The sequence below is a fragment of the Urtica dioica genome, chromosome 7 (assembly GCF_054948205.1).
Source record: "Urtica dioica subsp. dioica isolate 48M chromosome 7, U.dioica_male_clone48M_v1_H2, whole genome shotgun sequence".
Lineage (NCBI taxonomy): Eukaryota > Viridiplantae > Streptophyta > Magnoliopsida > Rosales > Urticaceae > Urtica > Urtica dioica.
In genome coordinates, this window is record NC_142762.1 from 37,234,955 (window position 1) to 37,254,309 (window position 19,355).

Below are 19,355 nucleotides of genomic sequence, written 5' to 3' on the forward strand. Positions count from 1 at the left end.
GGTCTGGCTCGACCTGCCAGTACCCGCCGATCCCGGGGAGTGATTCTCCTCTGCATTAACCATTTCACCATCCTCATCCACCACCTCTATCATAACCGACTCAGCTTCATCACCCGCAGCTTTCCTCTCCACAACATCAGACCATGTATTACCCACACCCCCATTGAACTCGGCGGAAAGCGGTGGAGCTTCGATCAAAAGCTGGGGAAACTTAGCTCGAGCCGCTTTTTTCAAAGAGAGACGCCCCTCACCAGCACAAGATACCCCTTGGGCGTCACGTTGCGGAGAAGAAACGCCTTCCTGGGGATTGGCTTTTCTTTTCTTCACCTGGGCCGCCGGATCGCAGGGAACAATAAGCGACGAGCTTTCTTTTGGTTTTTTCGTTGGGCGCTGTGATGATTCTACGGCATGGGCTTGGTTCGAGATGAGTTGAGTGTTTTTTAAAACCTTCTCGGGTGTTTTCTTCACCCGGGGGCCCTATTTCAGAGCTGGAGCCCCATTTGGGTTTAAAAACAGCACATGCTCCTCACGTACCAAAGAGGGAGTGGCGGGAAAACTAGATTTGATCTCTGACATATGATTTGGGCTCGAGGATATCCCTGGAAATTCGCCTACCACAATATGGGCTTGATTATCTCCCTGATCCACGCTTGACTCCGGAACATCCGCTGTAGAGGTAGACGCCTTAGCCGGGTTTTCCGTCGGAGGAACAGAAGGCAAAGTCCCATCCTCAAAGCACGAAACTTTCCATTCTCCGCCCTAAGCCATGGCCCAAGAACCTGTCGGAGATTTCCGGAGACATCCTTGGTCATCAGAACTTTTTTCCTACACGAGCTCTGGTCGTGCCCCACGCACCCACAACCGTAACACATGAAGGGAAGTTTTTCATACTTAAAAGCAATCCAACATTGTTTACCACCCACCGGGATGTACCGGCCTGGGCATATCGGTTCGTTGAGCTTGATGGAGAGTTTGCATATGAGAAACTCCTTGAGTAACGAGCAAAAGGAGCCATCCCATTTCAGGTTCATTACTTCCCCGCCCGCCGCCGCCAAACGGGAAACATTTTTCTCTGTTCTAGCCTGCTGAGGAATCCCATACAGCCGGACCCAGAGAGCTATTGTTTCGAAACTGCAGTCCTTCCAGGCCTCGAAGTCCGGCCAAGGTTCGAGAAGAAGCACCCCACCATTGAAACACCATGGGCCGCGCTCGAGCATCCGCTTGCAGATTTCCGGTGAAGAGAACTCCAGCCCGATGAACAGTACCCCATCTTTTTTTCCAAGAGTTTGGACTTCCACCCCTTGACATCCCACCAAATCCTGTGGAGAATAGAGTTCAAAAGTTTCAAAGAACCAATTTTTAGGGCCAGAGCTTTTCCAACCACCGTCGAGGATTTTGACCGGGTCTTCCCTCCGCCAGGCTCTTCAGCAAAAGCGTCCTCCCAGTCTTCCTCTTCCATATTGAGCGCATCTGTAAGATCCACCAGCAAATCGACATCATCGTCCATTGAGGATTCGAAAACCATGTTTCAGACCTGTAAGAGATGTGTTGAAAGTTCCACAGAGGAGGGCTCACCTAAAAATAGAGAGCATCATTATTATTATTGTTATTATTGTGTACACAATTTGATAAAGTGAAAAATCAGATGCAAGCCTATATAGAATTTAAATTTAAATGTGTGTCATATTTGGATAGAAAATTATCCGTAATGCACATAATATCAAACACTTCATTGGCTCAAATTGATGAATGAAGGCCTAGACGAAGAGATATTGAAAGAAGAATTCAAACTTGCATAAATTTATATTTAAAAAAATATATATTTATTCATCGAAGATGTTAAAAATATACAAAATAAACAAAGAAAAATACGAATACAAAAGTAAAACAACAGTGTTAGACTTTGTCCAAAGAACGATATACTAGAAGATGGAAGCCACAAAGAGAATCGACGTGCAGTTGACTCGTGCATGTCATCATTGATGCTATTGGAGTCGTCGTGCCAAGCATTTAGTGCAAGCCAAATGAAATGAAGTCGTCGGATCCCCTGCACATTAATAACTCCGCCAAGAGCACACTTACATCGAGTCCCTTGTGCATATATTCATTGAAGAAAGACACGCACTCAAGGAGCCACCCCAAATCGCACACACCAACTGCAGATGCATCGATGTTTTTGAACACGTCTCAATAATGAGGCACACCAAACAAATCCTCACTTAGATACAATTTCGATTGATGCTCTAGCGAAGTTTGCCCACTAAATGCAGTCTTTTTTTTACTTTCAACTTTTGCAACTCCGTTCCGTCAGTAAAAATCTTTAAATCACATCTTTAGGGCTGATGTACACCCGCGCACATAATTTACGACATACATACTATCGTAAGAGGATAATCCGGTTGAATAAAGAATATAGAAGACGAGTAAATGATGACATATGTTGTCACTCAAAATTGAACAACGTTGAAGACTTCGGGCGTGTCGACCCAATGCCGGACCAAGTGGTCGCACCCGAGCCGAATTTATAGAAACTCGAAAGTCACAAGTTTCCTCTCATAGCTCAAGAATGTTCTTCGTTCGTCGCGGAGATCTGAGAAGAAGAAGAAGAAGAAGGGCGCAGAGGCGGCGACTTTAGTCCGCGCTCCGACGTTTAACAATAGTCTGATTGTAATGAGTGAGGTGGAGGCCGATATTCTTTGAGAATATTTGAGAGAATCGAGCGCGATCAGAGTGAAAGCAAGTGTGAAGGGTCCTCGGCAACGTTTCACAACTCTATAATCGAATGATTGTGTTGATAGAGAATTGTGTACTTTTTCTTTCTGGGTCGGAGGTCCGCTTATAGTGAAGAGGAGACTGAAAAATCCTCATGGGCGAGTGCATAGTGCGCGGGACATTGTGAGGTATGCACGACAGGTCTTGCACGCGCCGATTCTAGGCGTAGGCGCGCCGCGCAAGTGGTGGGCGCGGCGCGCCATTGATGTTGCGCGTGGTCAATTTCTTGAGGCGCGCGTGGCGCGTGGGAGCGTGGGCTCGACTTGGACCGCTTTTGATGGACTTTTGGCTCTTTTTGGACCTATGATGGATTTTTTTGCGGCTCGGCCCGTTTAGCTTTTTAATGTTGAATTAGTCGCAAGTCGCGACGAATTTATTATTTTTGATTAGGTGAGAAAGAAACATTAGGTGTATTACATAATTGAGTTACTACTTTATTTATTTTAAAGAGTGAAATAAACTGCAAATGATTTAAAGAACAATGTGTAATTGATGAGGTTATTAAGGAGTGGTCGTGTGTGTGAAAGAGATATATATTAATTTAGGAAAAATGGCATGAACTAGCCAATTCAAACTATGGCTTTTGCAAAATAGCCATAGTTTCATTAGGTTAACCAAAATAGCCATTACTCTCATCCCTGGACTAAATTAATCCTGCCTGGATTAAATTTAATCCCGATATTTTGTGTGGATTAAATTTAATCCTGCCTGGATTAATAATCGCAGCTTGGCTATTTTGCTTATACTTGATAAACTTTGGCTATTTTGCAAATCCTTAAGTTCTATTTGGCCATTTAGCCGCTTGACCCAAAATTGTGTGTGTGATATATCGGTTGATTTTTGTTTTTTGTGTGTGATGATATATAGAGTGATTTTTTATTTTTACCATTCAAACATCTTATTCATACGTCATAATTAAAGAGTCAAATGTCACAATTCATCTTATTTTTTTATTATTAAAAAGGTTCTTCAACATGAATAAAAGGAAAGCCAATATAATTTAAATTATAATACATCTCAATAAATATTCTAAACTTCTTTAGATATATATAAAAGATGGACCATGAACACAATTTATTTTTATTTTTTTTGGCTAAAAAAAACACAATTTTTATTCTTCACATGTAATATGTATCACGCCCAACTATTACAGATTGGATTGGTGGCAATATAAAATTCAACCCCAATCGACATCCATGCACATAGAAAACACTTGAATTCCATTTATCAAATTTGATGCTAATTAATGATTGCTAAATTATAAATTTAGATTAAAGATCCAACAACACTAATTTAGATCTAGATCTCTGACTTGTAGACGAACAAATATCCATTAAAACCTCCCTATTTCACTTTTTTTAAGGGGCTTTATTCACTGGTTAAATCATTTTAATAAAAATGTTATCGTTTAAATAATAAAATAAACTCATACATCCAAGCTTGTTTGGACCAAGTGGTAACACCACTCTCCCCCCAAGGGAAAGGGGAAGATGCGGGATCGAATCCCGGCGAGCGCAATGCCCACATTTATCTTGTATCATTGGGTAGTTATAAAGCCCTCCCTAAAAATAAAATAAAATAATCTTGACCGATAGTGTCACCTGCGCTTTACACGGCTAATATATATCATGTAATCCTAACCGATAGTGCTCCTACTAAAATATATATATATATATATATATATATATATATATATATATATATATATATAATGCACCCACCCACTAATCGCTGCCCTTGCACGCTAAGAAAGAAACAAAAATAACAGCCAATCACAACCCACCAACACACATCATCTCTCTCTCTCTCTCTCTTACATTCTGGGGAACGTCACTTCACGGCGATCCAGAGCCCGCCGGAAATTTTCCTCCGCCATGGACTCCGTCGCCGGTAAGCCCTCGGCGCCTCTGAACTTCTCGCCCGAATCTCCACCGCGAGCTTCGCTGAGCCCCGACCAGCTCAGGTGGTGCTCGGAAGCCCTAGGGCTCTTCAAGGACAAGCTCCGAACCCCGCAGAGGATTCACAAAGAGTTCGCCTCGCTCCAGGCTAATAGGCTTTCTTCGATCGAGATGACAAACAGAAGTACCGTCGCTGTCGACCCCGTCAACTTGAGCAAGAATCGATACACCGATGTCTTGCCTTGTAAGCTTACACTCTCTCTTCTCTTGCTACTTGTTTGATTAGAACTGAACAATAAACTGTTTGGCCTTCATTTCTCGTGTTCTTGGAGTCGTGATTTAATTTGCTTTTTCTTGATGAACATAGTTCAGGGACTGTATATGTGTGTGACCAAGAAACTCATTAATTGGTTTGTTTCAGTTGACAGCACTAGAGTCGTCCTCGAATCTTGCAAAGATTACAGACCTTCGGCGAGGGGCTACATTAATGCCAGCTTCGTTGCGGTAGATCTTTTATAGTAATTTGTATCTATCGCGTATGTATGTATGTATCTGCAAATAATGAACTGAAGGTTTCTTGTTCTAGGCCTCTGATTCGGAGAGCGTTTCCCGGTTCATAGCCACACAAGGTCCGCTTCCAGACACTTACGAGGACTTCTGGGAGATGGTGATTCAACAACGATGCCCTGCGATTGTGATGATAACTAGGCTGATTGACAATTATAGGGTATTCTTCATTTTTATCAGTCCAAAATCTAAGACTTGGCAATTCTAGGCTACATGTGATATCCTAATTCATTGGTTTTTATATGCAGACAGAGAAATGTGGAGATTATTTCCAGGCAGAAGATCGTCCAAGAGAATTCGGAAATATATGCATCAACACTAAGTGGACAAGTCCCCCTGGTACTTCATTGGTGCTGCGCCACCTGGAGGTGAACTACAAGGAGGTCAGATTCGTATCATTGTGAAGCTTTGAATGAATTAAAGAATGGCTTAACTGTTGTTTTGAGGCATCTGAAAGTTGCCTTGGATTTTTCAGTCAATAAAAACACGAAAGGTGACCAAAACAGACTGACAGTAATTAAAAGCCGTTACATCAAAGAATTTATTTAATTTTTTATTTTTATTTTGGATAACGAACAAGAATTTTTTACTTGATCCAAACGGCAATTCACAATAGATTCTTAACTTCCACTTGTCTTTAGCCGGCAGATTTTAATATATGAGCTTCGAAAAGAAGAAAGGAAGAAAAATCTGTCTCCCGTGATCATGCAGTGATTTGCTTTTTGGGATCGTTTTCTCTTCGATTCATATTAGAAACCCTGGTTTGTTTGTCCCCCCTGATTGAGCAAGATATCATTCAAACTTGTTGCAAGATTTCAGATGTCAAACACAAGAGAGGTGGTCATTTTTGTATCGATCTAATCCTGTTTTTTGTTCAGTGCAGTCTGAGGAAGCACCCATGTCTGTTCTGCATATTCAATATCCTGAATGGCCAGACCATGGAGTTCCTAAAGACACACTTGTAGTTCGAGAAGTGTTCAAACGACTCAACCAAGTGCCACCAAGTGCTGGTCCTATCGTGGTTCACTGCAGGTTTATCTCTGGTCTATCACTTTGCTGTTTTGTGATTTCGAATTTAAATGATATTACCTATTTATCTCACAGACACATCTTTCATGCTCAGTGCAGGAATAGGGAGAACTGGAACATACTGTGCGATTCATAACACTGTTCAAAGAATTCTTGCAGGAGATATGTCTGCTATAAATCTTGTTAATACCGTAGCCGTGTTTAGGTCTCAACGGATTGGAATGGTTCAAACCCTGGTACGTTCTCTCGTCTACACAGAAAATAGTTTTTCTTGCTATTCTATCAGCTACATGCTTGATTAGAGTTGATTAAGGTGTTACTGGGGGTGAAAATAGCTGATCACTAATTAGTTCCTTAGGAAGTACCGATTTCAAGCGGAACACATCAGTGTCAGGATTATGTGTGATAAGAAAGAGTGGTGTAAGAAAAAGTTTCCATAAAACATAAGGAGGGTAGCCATGTATTTAACAATTTACAAAAAAAAAAAAAAAAAACACACACACACTATAAAGCCATTCGTGTGTAAGACGAACTTGTTGAGATGTTCGGATTTCTCTCTGCTTTGTCCAATAGGAGCAATACCGTTTCTGCTACACTGCCATTGTCGACGAGTTGGAAGACCTCATCTCAGGACTCAACAGGGAAAGAAATTCGACTGGGGTACCTTCTCTCTTTATTACAAATTGCTTCTCCTCGTCCTGATCTACAGCTTCAATTTTATTTATTTATCTACATTTTTGTAAATCCATAAATGTTTTTTGTGACTCAGGAGCAGTCAGGTTAACAATGGCTATTGGCTAATGCAAGCGAAAACTCCGGCTATCTTTTGCTTGAACAGACAAAGATGCGTAGCTCCTCTCTACCCTACCTGTACATTAATGGATTCTTCGCCTCGTCAGATCATCGTCTTTTTTTCCTCTTCCAAAATATATACTTTCATGTCGCACAGTATTCCGAGTACTTATTGTGGGAAATCTTCATTTTTCTGAAGTCTTAGGCGAAGGTTTTTTACTATAGCCATCTAATGCTGAGAAGTATGTGTCGCGGTGGTTGGCCATGAGTAAGATTAGTATCGATTTCATTTTCGTGTGTTATGAATGAATCTTATGGTCCTTGAATGTCTCGTCTGTTAGCTCTCTAAGATTTTTGGTACACGACATTAGTATAACTATGGGCACTTAAAAAAATAGCAAACTATAGCGTAATACACGAGAGACGACTTAAAGAGGGAATGGTGGTGATTTCTTTCTTCACATATTTTGGGCTATTCAAGCGTCAGTGCTCAACTTGGAAACAATATTTGCATAGTAACAAAAATTTCGTAAGTTTTAGTGTTTGACTTGTGAATGATTGGTAAGTTAAAGCTCAAAGTATTACAGATGAAAAATATTATTAGCGTGACGTGTTTTGAGAGTAATATGGCTTTAATTTATTATTATGAATGCCATTTCTGTGTATATATATTATTGTATGACATTTTATTCTCTTATTAGAATAGGGGTATAATACTTGCAGATTTTTATGTAGAACATTATAATACACGGTCAAATCAAATCTAACAGTTAGCACACATCATCTCTCATTTTTGTACGTATTTAAAAACAAACTACACAATACCATTTAAGCACTTACTTGAACCGCACTGGTTGATTGAGAGATCCAAACATATATAGATAAAAATCTATCAGTATTCCTCTGACGAAGTAGGATGATTCAACTTCAATTAAAAAAAAATATCAATATTTGTATCATAAAGACTAAATTAAGTGCTCTAAAATGCAGTAATAAGAAGAAAAAAAAAAAAAAAAAAAAAAAAAAAAAGCATGCCAATACAAGTGCGATGTTCTCGCTGCAATACCGTTGATGGCAGCCACCGGCGAACCACTGGCATCGGAAACCCAAGCCACGCCACCGACAACGGAGACCTATGTCGCACCACCGCCAATGGAGAACCATGTCGAACCACCACCGACTAGGACTAAACCTTGGCAAACAATTTGGAAGAGAATCAAAATTCTCTTCCTTACTCTTTGAAAGACCGCTAATCGAAATTCCGAACCGGTTATGGGAACAATGGCAAAGCATAATTTATGCCGTACTATTTCAGTGAATTTACACTTTATCTTTTATTTTTTTATGTGCCAAAATGAAAGTGCCGTTCCGGTATGGCAGCCATGTTCCAAACTGAATAGGCATTTCGGTTTGGGCGGAATAAAATTTTGTAATGTTCAAATACTCACGTTTAACGAAGACCGACTCCAAACCACCAACATTGTGCCCCCACCAAGTATTTCAAAATCCTTATTTCTTCTTCCTCTACAGGACCGAAGATGCAGCCAGAACCAGCTTCAAGGAGAATTTTTTTTTTTGTCAACTTTGTGTTCACATCAAGCTTGGAAATTTGCAAGAAGCTTAGCTAACACGCCACCAACTCTCAAAAGGTTTTGTAAATGGAAATTGTAGTTCACGACAAGATAACTGATAATCTTCGTCATCAAAACCATAGCATATGCAAGCTAACAATTTGTGACAAAGTGAGGTGAAATTTCAAGAGAATCTGAGTAACAAAATTGCATTTGATACACAAATGGACACACCTGCACGAAAGTTTAACTATCTGAAAATAAATGAACAAATAAAGCACATAGAATGGTCAATTATTGAGTTAAGAATTGAGTGGCACGTACAACAACTATCAAACTGACAATTACAAGTATCTGATCTGCTTTCCCTATTATTCCCTATTCCAATTCACAGGCTTTGCAATCATCTCCGAAATCTTGACTGATCACGCAGAAATCGGATTATTTCGGACTTGAATGAGAGATGACGGTGATGAACTAGTACATAACAAAAAACAAAACAAACAAACAAACAAACAAAAACAACTTGAAACACCAATTCCCACCCCTAATAGAAACCCCATTTCCACCTCTATCTATGCTGAGACTTGGCAGACTGGAATCATCTTTTATTCCCACGCCAAAACCACCTTTACCAATAATTTGTATTTATCTCTGAGGAGGGTCAACTGTCCGAACATTTGCACCGGTCATCCCTTCAATCCGGTCTTTCGTGACCTCTACAAAGTGACCCACCATCTCATGAAACTGCTTCAGCCCCGACAGCGGCAGAATGATGGAGGACCGGTCAGAGCCTGCAACCTGTGATTTCGATTGGGTTATTTTTTTTTTACTTCCTCCTTTCAGATCATTTACAAACTTAATAGATCAAAGAAACTTGAAAAAAAAAAAAAAAAAAAAAAATAGTGCACCTCAGATATCCTCAGAAAGTGGCCCCTGTTGTTGCTGCCAAGATCGAAGAAGAATCTTTTCTGATCGGCTCTGATCACTTTTGAGATTCCCATGTTAGCGATCTCTTCCTGGGCCAACTCGACAGATCTGTCGACATTCAGCTCCGTAGATGGAGCGGGCTGACTACTGTGACCAGATATGAATCCCGCCCCGACATCGTCCGAGAGCCCAACATGACGTTCTGCAGCTTCGGGATTTGGCTGTTTCAGAATGCGATCCCGGTGGCGACGAGAGAACGTGTGAGATCTTCCGTTGAAGGAAAAACAAAGTCGTAAATAATGGAGAGAACATTAATGCATAAAAAGAAGACCTGGTTCGGTAGAATGAAAAGCCTCGATGCTTCATTGAGCTCGGCCAAGATGTTTCTAAAAGCTGCCCACCCTTCATCTCGGCTACTTCCTGCAGGAACTATGATAGTACTGCGGTTTCTACTAACAGAGGCCTCGGAAACCTGCACAAGTAATTCAATTTAAAGCAATACTGAATAAACATCACAAGTTGCCTTGGTATCCCAAGCGTCAGAACTTGTAAGAGATTGCTGAAGAGCAGTACGAGATTCCATTATCGACATATAACTTTTAGGAACTATTTTTAATATACTTTTTTCTTCAATTTACTCTCATTCTGGTTCAAGGTTTTCATTACCGACATATAGACACTGCTAGAAGCTTAAGGAGATAAGCTACAGAAGATACACGACAAGAATAAAGCAAAAGAAGAGTTATTGACATTTGCAATGAAGCCACAACACAATGAATACAAAGAGGTAAGTCTGAGTGATGGATTGGACAAAACAAATCAGGCCAGCCTCAATAGACAACACCGACCCAAATGTGCAACATAAAATAAAATTACCTTGAGAAAACGACCCCTTCGATTCTCACCAACGTCAAAGTAGAACACCTAATGACAAACATGGAAACAAGGGTCAGTAAAGAATCGGGTAACAAAAAAAATAAAAAGAGTGAACGAAGAACAATGAAAAAAGAGGCAGAAGGCAGAAAGGGCCGTTGCCTTGGTGTCGAGCTGCAACTCCTTGCTGAAGACCTCTTGATCCTCGGAATTGACATAGTAGTTAAAGAGATCGAGGAACCAAGATATCCCGGAGAAGGGTACAATGATGGTGGAGCGAGTGGCTGATGTTTTTTCCGATATTTTGAGGTACCGGCCCCGAGGATTCTCCTTCAGATCAAAGTAGAAGAGCTTGTGCTCCACTTGAAGTGTTTTGCAAAGCAACTCAACATCATTCCCTCCTCCTCCACCGGTCGCCGCCACTGATGGTGTCCCTCCTGATCCTCCAACACCCCCAGAATTTCCCTCCATCTTCCGTAAAGCTAAACCACCAAAAAACCAACCACAAATAGAAACTAAACTGACCGCACTTCTACTTCCGGATTCTAGTTGATACTGAAAAACAGAGCCGATTTGGATCTTTTCTCCTCTCCTTGTGATTCTAGGGAAAACTGGAATTTGTTATGACAGATGTATCAACCCAAATGCCGGGATGACACTAGTTATATTATCCCAATATTTACCTGCAGAAAAAAAAAATTGTATTACGGAAAGACAAACATTGCAGATCTGGGAAAGATAGATTCTGTGGCAAATTTCTAATTTATGCAAGGCGGGAGGGAAAAAGAAAGAAACGTATGTTCCATTACACATCACCATTGGGGTCTGCTATGAAAATAAAGCATTGACCAAGTAAAAAATTTCAACAGTGAACTTTTAGATAGTTAAATTATCGTTTCTTGAGAATGAGCTACTTAAACGAATGATAATGGAGCAAGCGAGCCCGTACGTTTCAATGAGCAATGTATCTTTCTTTGCAGCCTAATCAGACTTCAATATTTAGTTTACAGATTTTTATATGTGTCTCAAATCTCAATAAGCTAATTAGTTTACATGTCACAGCTTTTTTTTTTGTAGAATTTTTCCGCGAAATTTTTACTTTGTTCAACCAAAACCCGCACTCAGATCCACTATTTGGGAATGTGAAAAAAATAAATAAATAAGCAAAAAATAAAAAAAAATCTAGTAACCTCAAATAAATGAAATTGACCAAGAACCTTACTCGGGGAAGGACTAGATAACCATTTACCTAAATATTACGAACTAAACCCGTTTCTGATCCAATAAAATTCTTCGAAAAATCATCAATCAACCAAAAAACTGGATCCATTTGATCAAATCACGTCGAAACCGATTAAATGAGCTGAATTATTAAGTTATATCAGCAATTCGACTAAAGCAACCATCCCCTTTCTCAAATTCCAATCAAGAAGAACCAAATCATTGAAGCATTTACCAAACGATTAGTCAACGATGCAATATTCAAATAAACCAACGATAAAGCAATTGTAAAGAGAACTTCCAATGAAACAGCAAGAACTACAACAGAAAAGAAGCTGAGAAAAATAAATACGAAGGAAAAAGAAAACGAGAAATCCAAGCACGTACCAGTATGACAATTGACGAGAGAATGAACGAGGACAATCACCAAAATACGGAAAACCTAATCAGACAAACTCTCAGAGAAAATTCTCGAGCGAGATCTGAGAGCTGAGAGGCTATGAATTGGATAGGGTTGAATCAAGAACATAAGAGGTAGTTAGAGAGAGAGAGAGAGAGAGAGAGAGAGAGATAAGAGACGAAAATGGAGTCTCAAGTGGGTTCAGTTACAATACGATACACTCACACACACAAACAGTGAACTTTTACTGATTCTATTGACCGTTTATCTTTTTGTATATACTCAATCCAACGGCTTATAGTTCATATTATTTGCTTCGTTTTTATTATTTTTTTTAATCTCTATATATTTCTGTTTCTGTATTCCTTGCTTTTTATATCTCACGCACTTTCACAATTGTTGATGACTGATGTTATAACTTATACTAAAATAGAAATTAGACAAATTTAAATTAAAAGAAGGTATGCTCTTGATACAAACTACAAAGTCCAAAATAATAATAATTCTTAATTCTATTTTTATGGGTGATGTAACTAAATAGCCAATTTAAAGTTATAAATTTACAAAATAGTCAAAATTTATCTTAATTTAGTGAAATAGCCAAAATGTGAAGCAATCTGGTTTCAAAAATAAATTTGATCCCAAGATTATTTTTTTAAGGGCCGGTTAGATATTTAGCCCAAATTAGCTACATTCTTTAAAATTCTAGTCCAACTATCACTTAAATTAGGTAACTAGCTCAATCCACTACCAAACAATCTTATATTCCTATTTTACCTCTCATCAAATACACACCAAAATTTTCGCATCCGACTCCGAATCCTTCAATCCTCCGATATTACCTCCGAACTCTCCGTCAATTTCGAATACTTCAATCCTCCGATATTACCTCCGTCCTCCTTTTCTGTCACCAATTTTCTGATTTTGTCACTTCCGAAGCCGACGAAGACGTCTCCATTCTCATACTCGGAAAAAATGGTAAGTAAATATTATTTCCAATTCGATTAACCCATAGAACACCATAATCGAAACCCTAGCTCGTATCTCCGATCAATTCTTTGTTAGATTAACTATAAAATATGGTAAATATTATTTCCAATTCGATTAACCCATAGAACACTATAACCGAAACTCTGAAACTTTAATGGTAAATAATATTTACAGTCCGGCCATTCGATAGTAAATATTATTTACCATTCGAAAAAGCAAAATACTTGTCTCCAATTTGGCGAACGATTCCATGATTCAAATCCGATGATGAATAACTGGAAAAAATTTGGAATTAACAAACAAATAAGAACGAAGTTTTATGAAACCAAAGAACCTAAACACTTACACTAGATAAACATAAACTAAGAAAGATTAAATGATTAACCTAGACAAACAAATAATATAAGAACAATAGAAGAACATCTATGAAATCGACGATCCTAAACATCTATTCCAAATGAGTCGTCGAATATCCTGGTTGCAAATCGCAGGATAATTTTAATGGTAAATAATATTTACAGTCCGGTCATTCGATAGTAAATATTATTTAGAATAAATGACATATTTGCCCCCTGTATTATGGCAGATATTTCAAGTTAGTCCCCGAATTCTGAAAACGATCTTATTCATATTTGAACTTTGTTTTTGGACCCATTTAGTCCTTCCGTCAATATTTGCATAACTCTGTCAGTCAAATAGGCATATTTTAATCACGTGACAATGAAACAAGGGGCAATATAGTAAAAAATCACATTTTTATTTTATTTTCTCTCTCTAAAACACCCAAAAAAAAAGTAAGTCTCTCTCTCTCGCTCGCTGAACCTTGCATCGACGAGGGCTAAGCGAAAAGCCTTGGCGGAGACTCCCATGGAGGTTCTGATCGGCGGATCCACCGCGTTCGGCGCCATGAAACGGCCGTCGCAGCTCTTCTCCGACGCCGCCGGGGAAGGGTTCGAGCACAGATCTGGAAGCAGATCGCCGGAAGACGCCGCGTCGGACGTCTCGTCGTCGATCGGAAGTGGAGAACTCGTCGTCGAACGGCGACGAGGCCGAGAGCAAGTTTCGCGGCGGCTCTCTGGCGTCCATGGACTCTATGGAAGATTCTCTCCCAATCAAGTGAGTCTCCATATAGCTTTTAGGTGTTTTCTTGAATTGAATCAACTGAAAGAAAAAAAATAAATAAATTGAATCACAGGCGAGGATTGTCGACTCATTTCACGGGGAAATCGAAGTCGTTCGCGAGCCTTGCTGGCGTGTGCACGGTCAAAGACCTGAAGAAGACGGAGAATCTGCTGAACAAGAGGAGGAGGCTCTTCATGGACCAGATCTGAAACAAATAAGGCCGAGCTCAGGCCATATCTGCGCGAGGACCGGGCTGAAGCACCATGGATGCCGGTGAGAAATTCTTCTCGAGTTGGAGCAGTGACGTGAGGCACAGATCTGGGCGGGCTCGTAGATGGGAGGCGCTGAGACGGCGGCCACGGCGCCGATCGCCCCCACTCCCCAGCTCCGCCCTCGAGCTCGGCGTCGGCGGCAACGGCTTCGGAGCGAGATTGGGTTAGAGATGGAGAGAGAGTGGGAATGTGACGAAGAAGAAGAAGAGATTTTTTTTGTTTTTATTATTTTTAACAATTTATGTTTATTTTTAATTCATTCTTTATAAATATTAATTGCTTTTTTTATATGATTACAAATTTACCCTCATTTAACAGAATTTTTGACGGAAATTTTGACGGAAGGACTAAAACAGTTAAAAAACAAAGTTAGAGCATTAAAAAAATCGTTTTGAGAGTTCGAAGATTAACTTGAAAAATGTGGCAAACTACAGGGGGCAAAAGTGATATTTATCCTATTATTTATTACTATTCGAAAAAGCAAAATATACATGTCTCCGATTTGGCGAACGATTTTATGATTCAAATCCGATGATGAATAACTAGAAAAAATTTGAAATTAACAAACAAATAAAAACAAAGTTTTATGAAACCAATGGCAATTTGGAAGTATGAGAAATATGAGTTATTTCTCTAAATAAATGGATAGTTGGACTATAATTTAAAAGTCACATATATAAGTAGGCTAGTTGTTTACAAATCTCTTATTTTAAAGGTAATAAATTGCTTATAATAATCGTCAAAAATTTTAATCATGGCTATCAAAAAAAATTTGAATACATAAATTTGGCTACTTTGTTGAAAAGTTGAAACTTTGTGTCTATTTTGTATAATTTTTCGTTTTTTTATAGATCTTAAAAGAAATTAATTACCATTTTAACTTAAGTACGTGTTCAACTGGGAAAAACTTGAATAGCACGTGTGTATGTGTTGATATAATAATAAATAGAATTAATGATATTTTTGGTCACTCATCTTTGACCACTTTAAAAGTTACACCCCGAACGAAAAAAACTGCTTTATCAATCGTAATTAAAAAAACTACTTTCAGTCTTTCTGTTAAAAAAACCGTCAAAACAGATGAAAAATGGATCATGTGCTGATCATGTGCTTTTTAAATGAGAACAAAATCGTAATTTAATAATAAATTAAAAAACAAATAATATTACAATTAAATTTAATAAATAAAAAAATAAACCATCACAGTATCCTCTTCGACAGCGAGCGGTGGTTCGAAATCCTCATCCTCGGCTCTGTCGCTGCCGACAGCGAGCGGTGGTTCGAAATCCTCGCTCTTGCTCTCCATGTAAACGTCGGGTTCTTCGCTCATGGACTTTCGCTTGGCCTTCTTCAAACTAGCCCTCATCATAGAACCGCAATTACCGACCAAGATCTCCAAATCCTTCGTCCTGTTCGTCTCTTTGTGCTCTCTCAAAGTGAAATCCCAAGACGAATCGCGAAATATCAGTCCTCCTCCTCCGTTGCTATCCTCACCACAGTTCAACAGTTCTAAAAATTCCTTGTCTGTTTCCACAAACCCAGTATCCAATTTCTCACCCTCGCACATATTTCTGAAGTAATTCAAAAAAGACAAAAAAAAAATTGAGGGATTCTAGAAGATGCTTCAAACTTCGATCAAGCTCTAGGTACAATGATAATACGAGGGAATCAGTAATTTCCAGACCAAAAACTCACAAACCTCTCATCAGCAAAGAAGAAACTTCATTGCCAAGGTCAATCTCAAAATGTTGGCTTACAGTTGGAAAAAGTTCGACGAGGACGAGGACCGACCTGAGAAGCCCCGCAGCTATGGAGTCACCGAGATGCGAGGTCCAAATTACAATCTCCTCAACCAAAACCTTCTACAGGTAATTTGTTTTTCTTTGCATTGTAGTCTTTTTACTCTGTTTTTTCTTCGAATTCAATCATCCCTCAAATGTCTCGTCATTTTTGTTCGTTGCTTCATTTCCGCGTTCTCAATCGCCCCGACCACCGTCGATCTCTTCTTCTACACCGCTATCCATCCCTCCGTCGACTCTCCGATCGCGCGAATCGCCGATTCGACGGTCTCACTCTCGTAAAACTCCACCATCTCCGGCTTCCCCACCGTCAAATCGCCCACCACGTGGTATAGAAACACAGACGCCATAGTTGAACCTTGCGAAATCAAAATCCAAGCAATTAAAATTAAAATTTCTCTGATCGTGCATCAGAACTAAAGAAAACGAAACTGAAATACCTCGATCAGCCTCAGATCAGCTCAGCTCCGCGAATTTCCCTTCCCTTCGGAAAGTAAGCGTCTCGATTTCCTTCGCCAAGCTTCGTTTTTTCTTCTTCTTGCCCAGTCAGAGAGAAAAGATGTATTTATTTATTTATCTATTAACAATATTAGGAAGTATAATAGTTAAGGGTATTTTGATTATTTCCTTTTTTTGTTCTACACGTGAGAATTTTCAGTCAATTTTAACAACAATGCTAACAGAAGGACTGAAAGTGAAAAAGTGACTATCATAAAGGATTGATAAATCATTTTTTTTCGTTCGGGATGCAACTTGTTAAAGTGGTCAAAGATGAGGGACCAAAAATGTCATTTATCCTATTAAATAATTCATGAGTTAGGATTCTTCTTTGTCGTAGGTGAAGTGAAGTTTAAATTTGGCGTAGTTTGAACTTTGAACTTTGAATGGGATTTGGATAGTTAAAAATCTATTTTTTACAGTTTTTCCCAATATAACTTCAAAGATCTTTATCAATTTTAGTTGGCCTTATTAAATGAGCCGAATATTGATAATAGAAAATATAGGTCGAAAAGTAATTCTAAACTAATTAATTAACAAACATGATTAAAAAAAAAAAAACTTGCTAATTACAAATTGATAACCTATTTTTTTTTTCCGTCAATAACCTTTCTATTCTTCTATCATAGTGTTTTACAGGTGATCGTAAGAGGAATTACATGTGTTAATGGATATTGTGCGGCTCAAAAATTGGACATACTTAAAACTTGTGATTGAATCGAGTTGCCTTTATGTTGAAGATGAGCGGTGGACAGGGTCGGCCCTTGTCTTAAGCGACATAAACAATCGTTTTAGATCTCACATTCAAGGAGTATTGTTTGTTTTATGTTTAGGCCTCATTTTTTTTTCTAAAACGTTAATATAAAGAAGCCTCAATTTGAAAAAAAAAATTATTTAAAAGCTTATCATTTTATATAAAAAAAAAAAGTCTTAATTGAAAGCATAATTTTTAGTTTTGCCCAAGGCCACCATTCATGTGGAGCAGGTGACAAAAGTGGTGACTTGGTGTATTTATGGTTCAATATCAATTGGACGGTTTGGGGACGAGTCGCACCCCAGCGAGGCATGCGCCAATGGGACCGTTTTTCGTGTTCTTGTTCCTTTTCTCTTCAGAGGGACTGTCAAATATTCTTCGACTGGAAGAGGAACAAGAGTCTATGATTCAATCGCATAAATTGGAGGGTATTCCAGCTTTTCTTTGCGGACAACAATCTCACCTTTTTCGTGTCGTTAGGGAATGAGGGCAAGACGGTTTGAGAGGGCTTGAGGATCTATTCGAATACATCCGACCAGGCTATGAGACGAGTGTGGACAATGAGAGACATACTTCCATTGCCAATTTCCTTGAGGTGCCGGAGACAACGTGCCATCAAAAGTTCTAGGGACTACTAGTATTCATGGGATGTCGAAAGAAAGACATGTTTGCCTTTGTACAAGGGTGGATAAAAGTTTCAAGGGGGTGGATAAAAGGTATATGTTGGAGAGGCTCTTCGGAATCTCAAGACCGGGAAGGAAGTCCTCACTAAAGTTTTTCTTCAAGCAACTCCATTCTACATTGATTTTTTCCACTTTCCTGTGGTTCTTGTTGTTGATATCCGTTCCACAATCACGAGAGTTTGGTGGTGTGATGGAGGTGGAAGGAAAAAGATCCATTGGAGCAATTGGTTGGAGATGTGTTGGAACAATTGAAGGGCATAACGTGATTTAAAGACATTGATTTTTTCAACCAACCTATCTTGGAGAAGAACATGTGGATAGTAGTATGTTTTCTCAAGTCTTTGTTTGATATATTCCTCAAAGCGAGCTATTTATTCACCAATTTTTTGTGAAGTGCATCGAGTGGCTCAAATGTGTCCTTCACCTAGCAAAGATTCTATGGACGTGAAAATTATCAAGGGTATATGGATACTACATCCTAAAAGATTCTCACTGATTGATCATTTTCCTCCCTCAAAAGGTAAGGAAGTTTGTCATCATAAAGCTCCCTTCAGTAATTGGGACCAATATATGATCCATGCTATGTTTGTGGATGAGGGCGCTGATGCCATTGTCAATATTTTATTCATTGTTTCAGACTCGTCGAACTTTTAGATGTTGCAGTTATCAAAGGATTGAAAACAGTTTATTAGGAATAGGTACTAAGAAGCCATAGATTCCAAATTCAAAGCAAGATATTCAAAATCTAGAAACTCAAATAATTGGTGGGCAAAGTTGTGGCGTCTTTTGATGCCCAAATCAGTCTAAATAATCAATGAACATATTAGGTTTAAGGTTGTTTCGATCACGAAAATCTACATTATCACCAAAGAAATCCTTTCCATTTTCAATTTATATTGATACCCTTGAATTTCATTTTATCACGAGAGCCTATAATAATGTGGCACATTGTCTAGCTGAGTTTTTGCAGCCACGTCTCCTATACCACATGGTTGGAGTCTATTCCGCAAGAGTCATAGGACTTGTGAACATAGACTTCTCTGTTAACTGATTTGAAAGTTTCTGAAATATGAAATAACCCTTCTATCAATAAGTTTGTTGTGCCTATATTATTTTGTGAATTATATTGTTACAATTTAAAATTTATTTAATATATTTTTAGGAAATTGTTTAATTTAGTTTGG

General features: G+C 38.9%; 2 protein-coding genes across 2 annotated transcripts; one reads left to right on the forward strand and one right to left on the reverse strand.

Moving 5' to 3' along the window:
• Positions 1-4,496: 4,496 nt before the first annotated feature.
• PTP1 (protein tyrosine phosphatase 1) lies at positions 4,497-7,378 on the forward strand. The gene is made up of 8 exons (XM_089620750.1): positions 4,497-4,914; positions 5,092-5,174; positions 5,257-5,397; positions 5,486-5,620; positions 6,121-6,269; positions 6,361-6,502; positions 6,840-6,926; positions 7,036-7,378. The coding sequence occupies exons 1-8, from the start codon at positions 4,647-4,649 to the stop codon at positions 7,048-7,050; spliced, it is 1,020 nt and encodes a 339-aa protein (XP_089476876.1). The 5' UTR covers positions 4,497-4,646; the 3' UTR covers positions 7,051-7,378.
• A 1,516-nt stretch (positions 7,379-8,894) lies between these two features.
• Positions 8,895-12,273, reverse strand: LOC149391249 (purin-rich alpha 1). Its single transcript, XM_089620646.1, has 6 exons — positions 12,041-12,273; positions 10,595-11,115; positions 10,436-10,483; positions 9,891-10,031; positions 9,541-9,780; positions 8,895-9,430 (listed from the first exon to the last, which is right to left on the reverse strand). The coding sequence occupies exons 2-6, from the start codon at positions 10,901-10,903 to the stop codon at positions 9,278-9,280; spliced, it is 891 nt and encodes a 296-aa protein (XP_089476772.1). The 5' UTR covers positions 10,904-11,115; positions 12,041-12,273; the 3' UTR covers positions 8,895-9,277.
• Between the last annotated feature and the right edge of the window lie 7,082 nt (positions 12,274-19,355).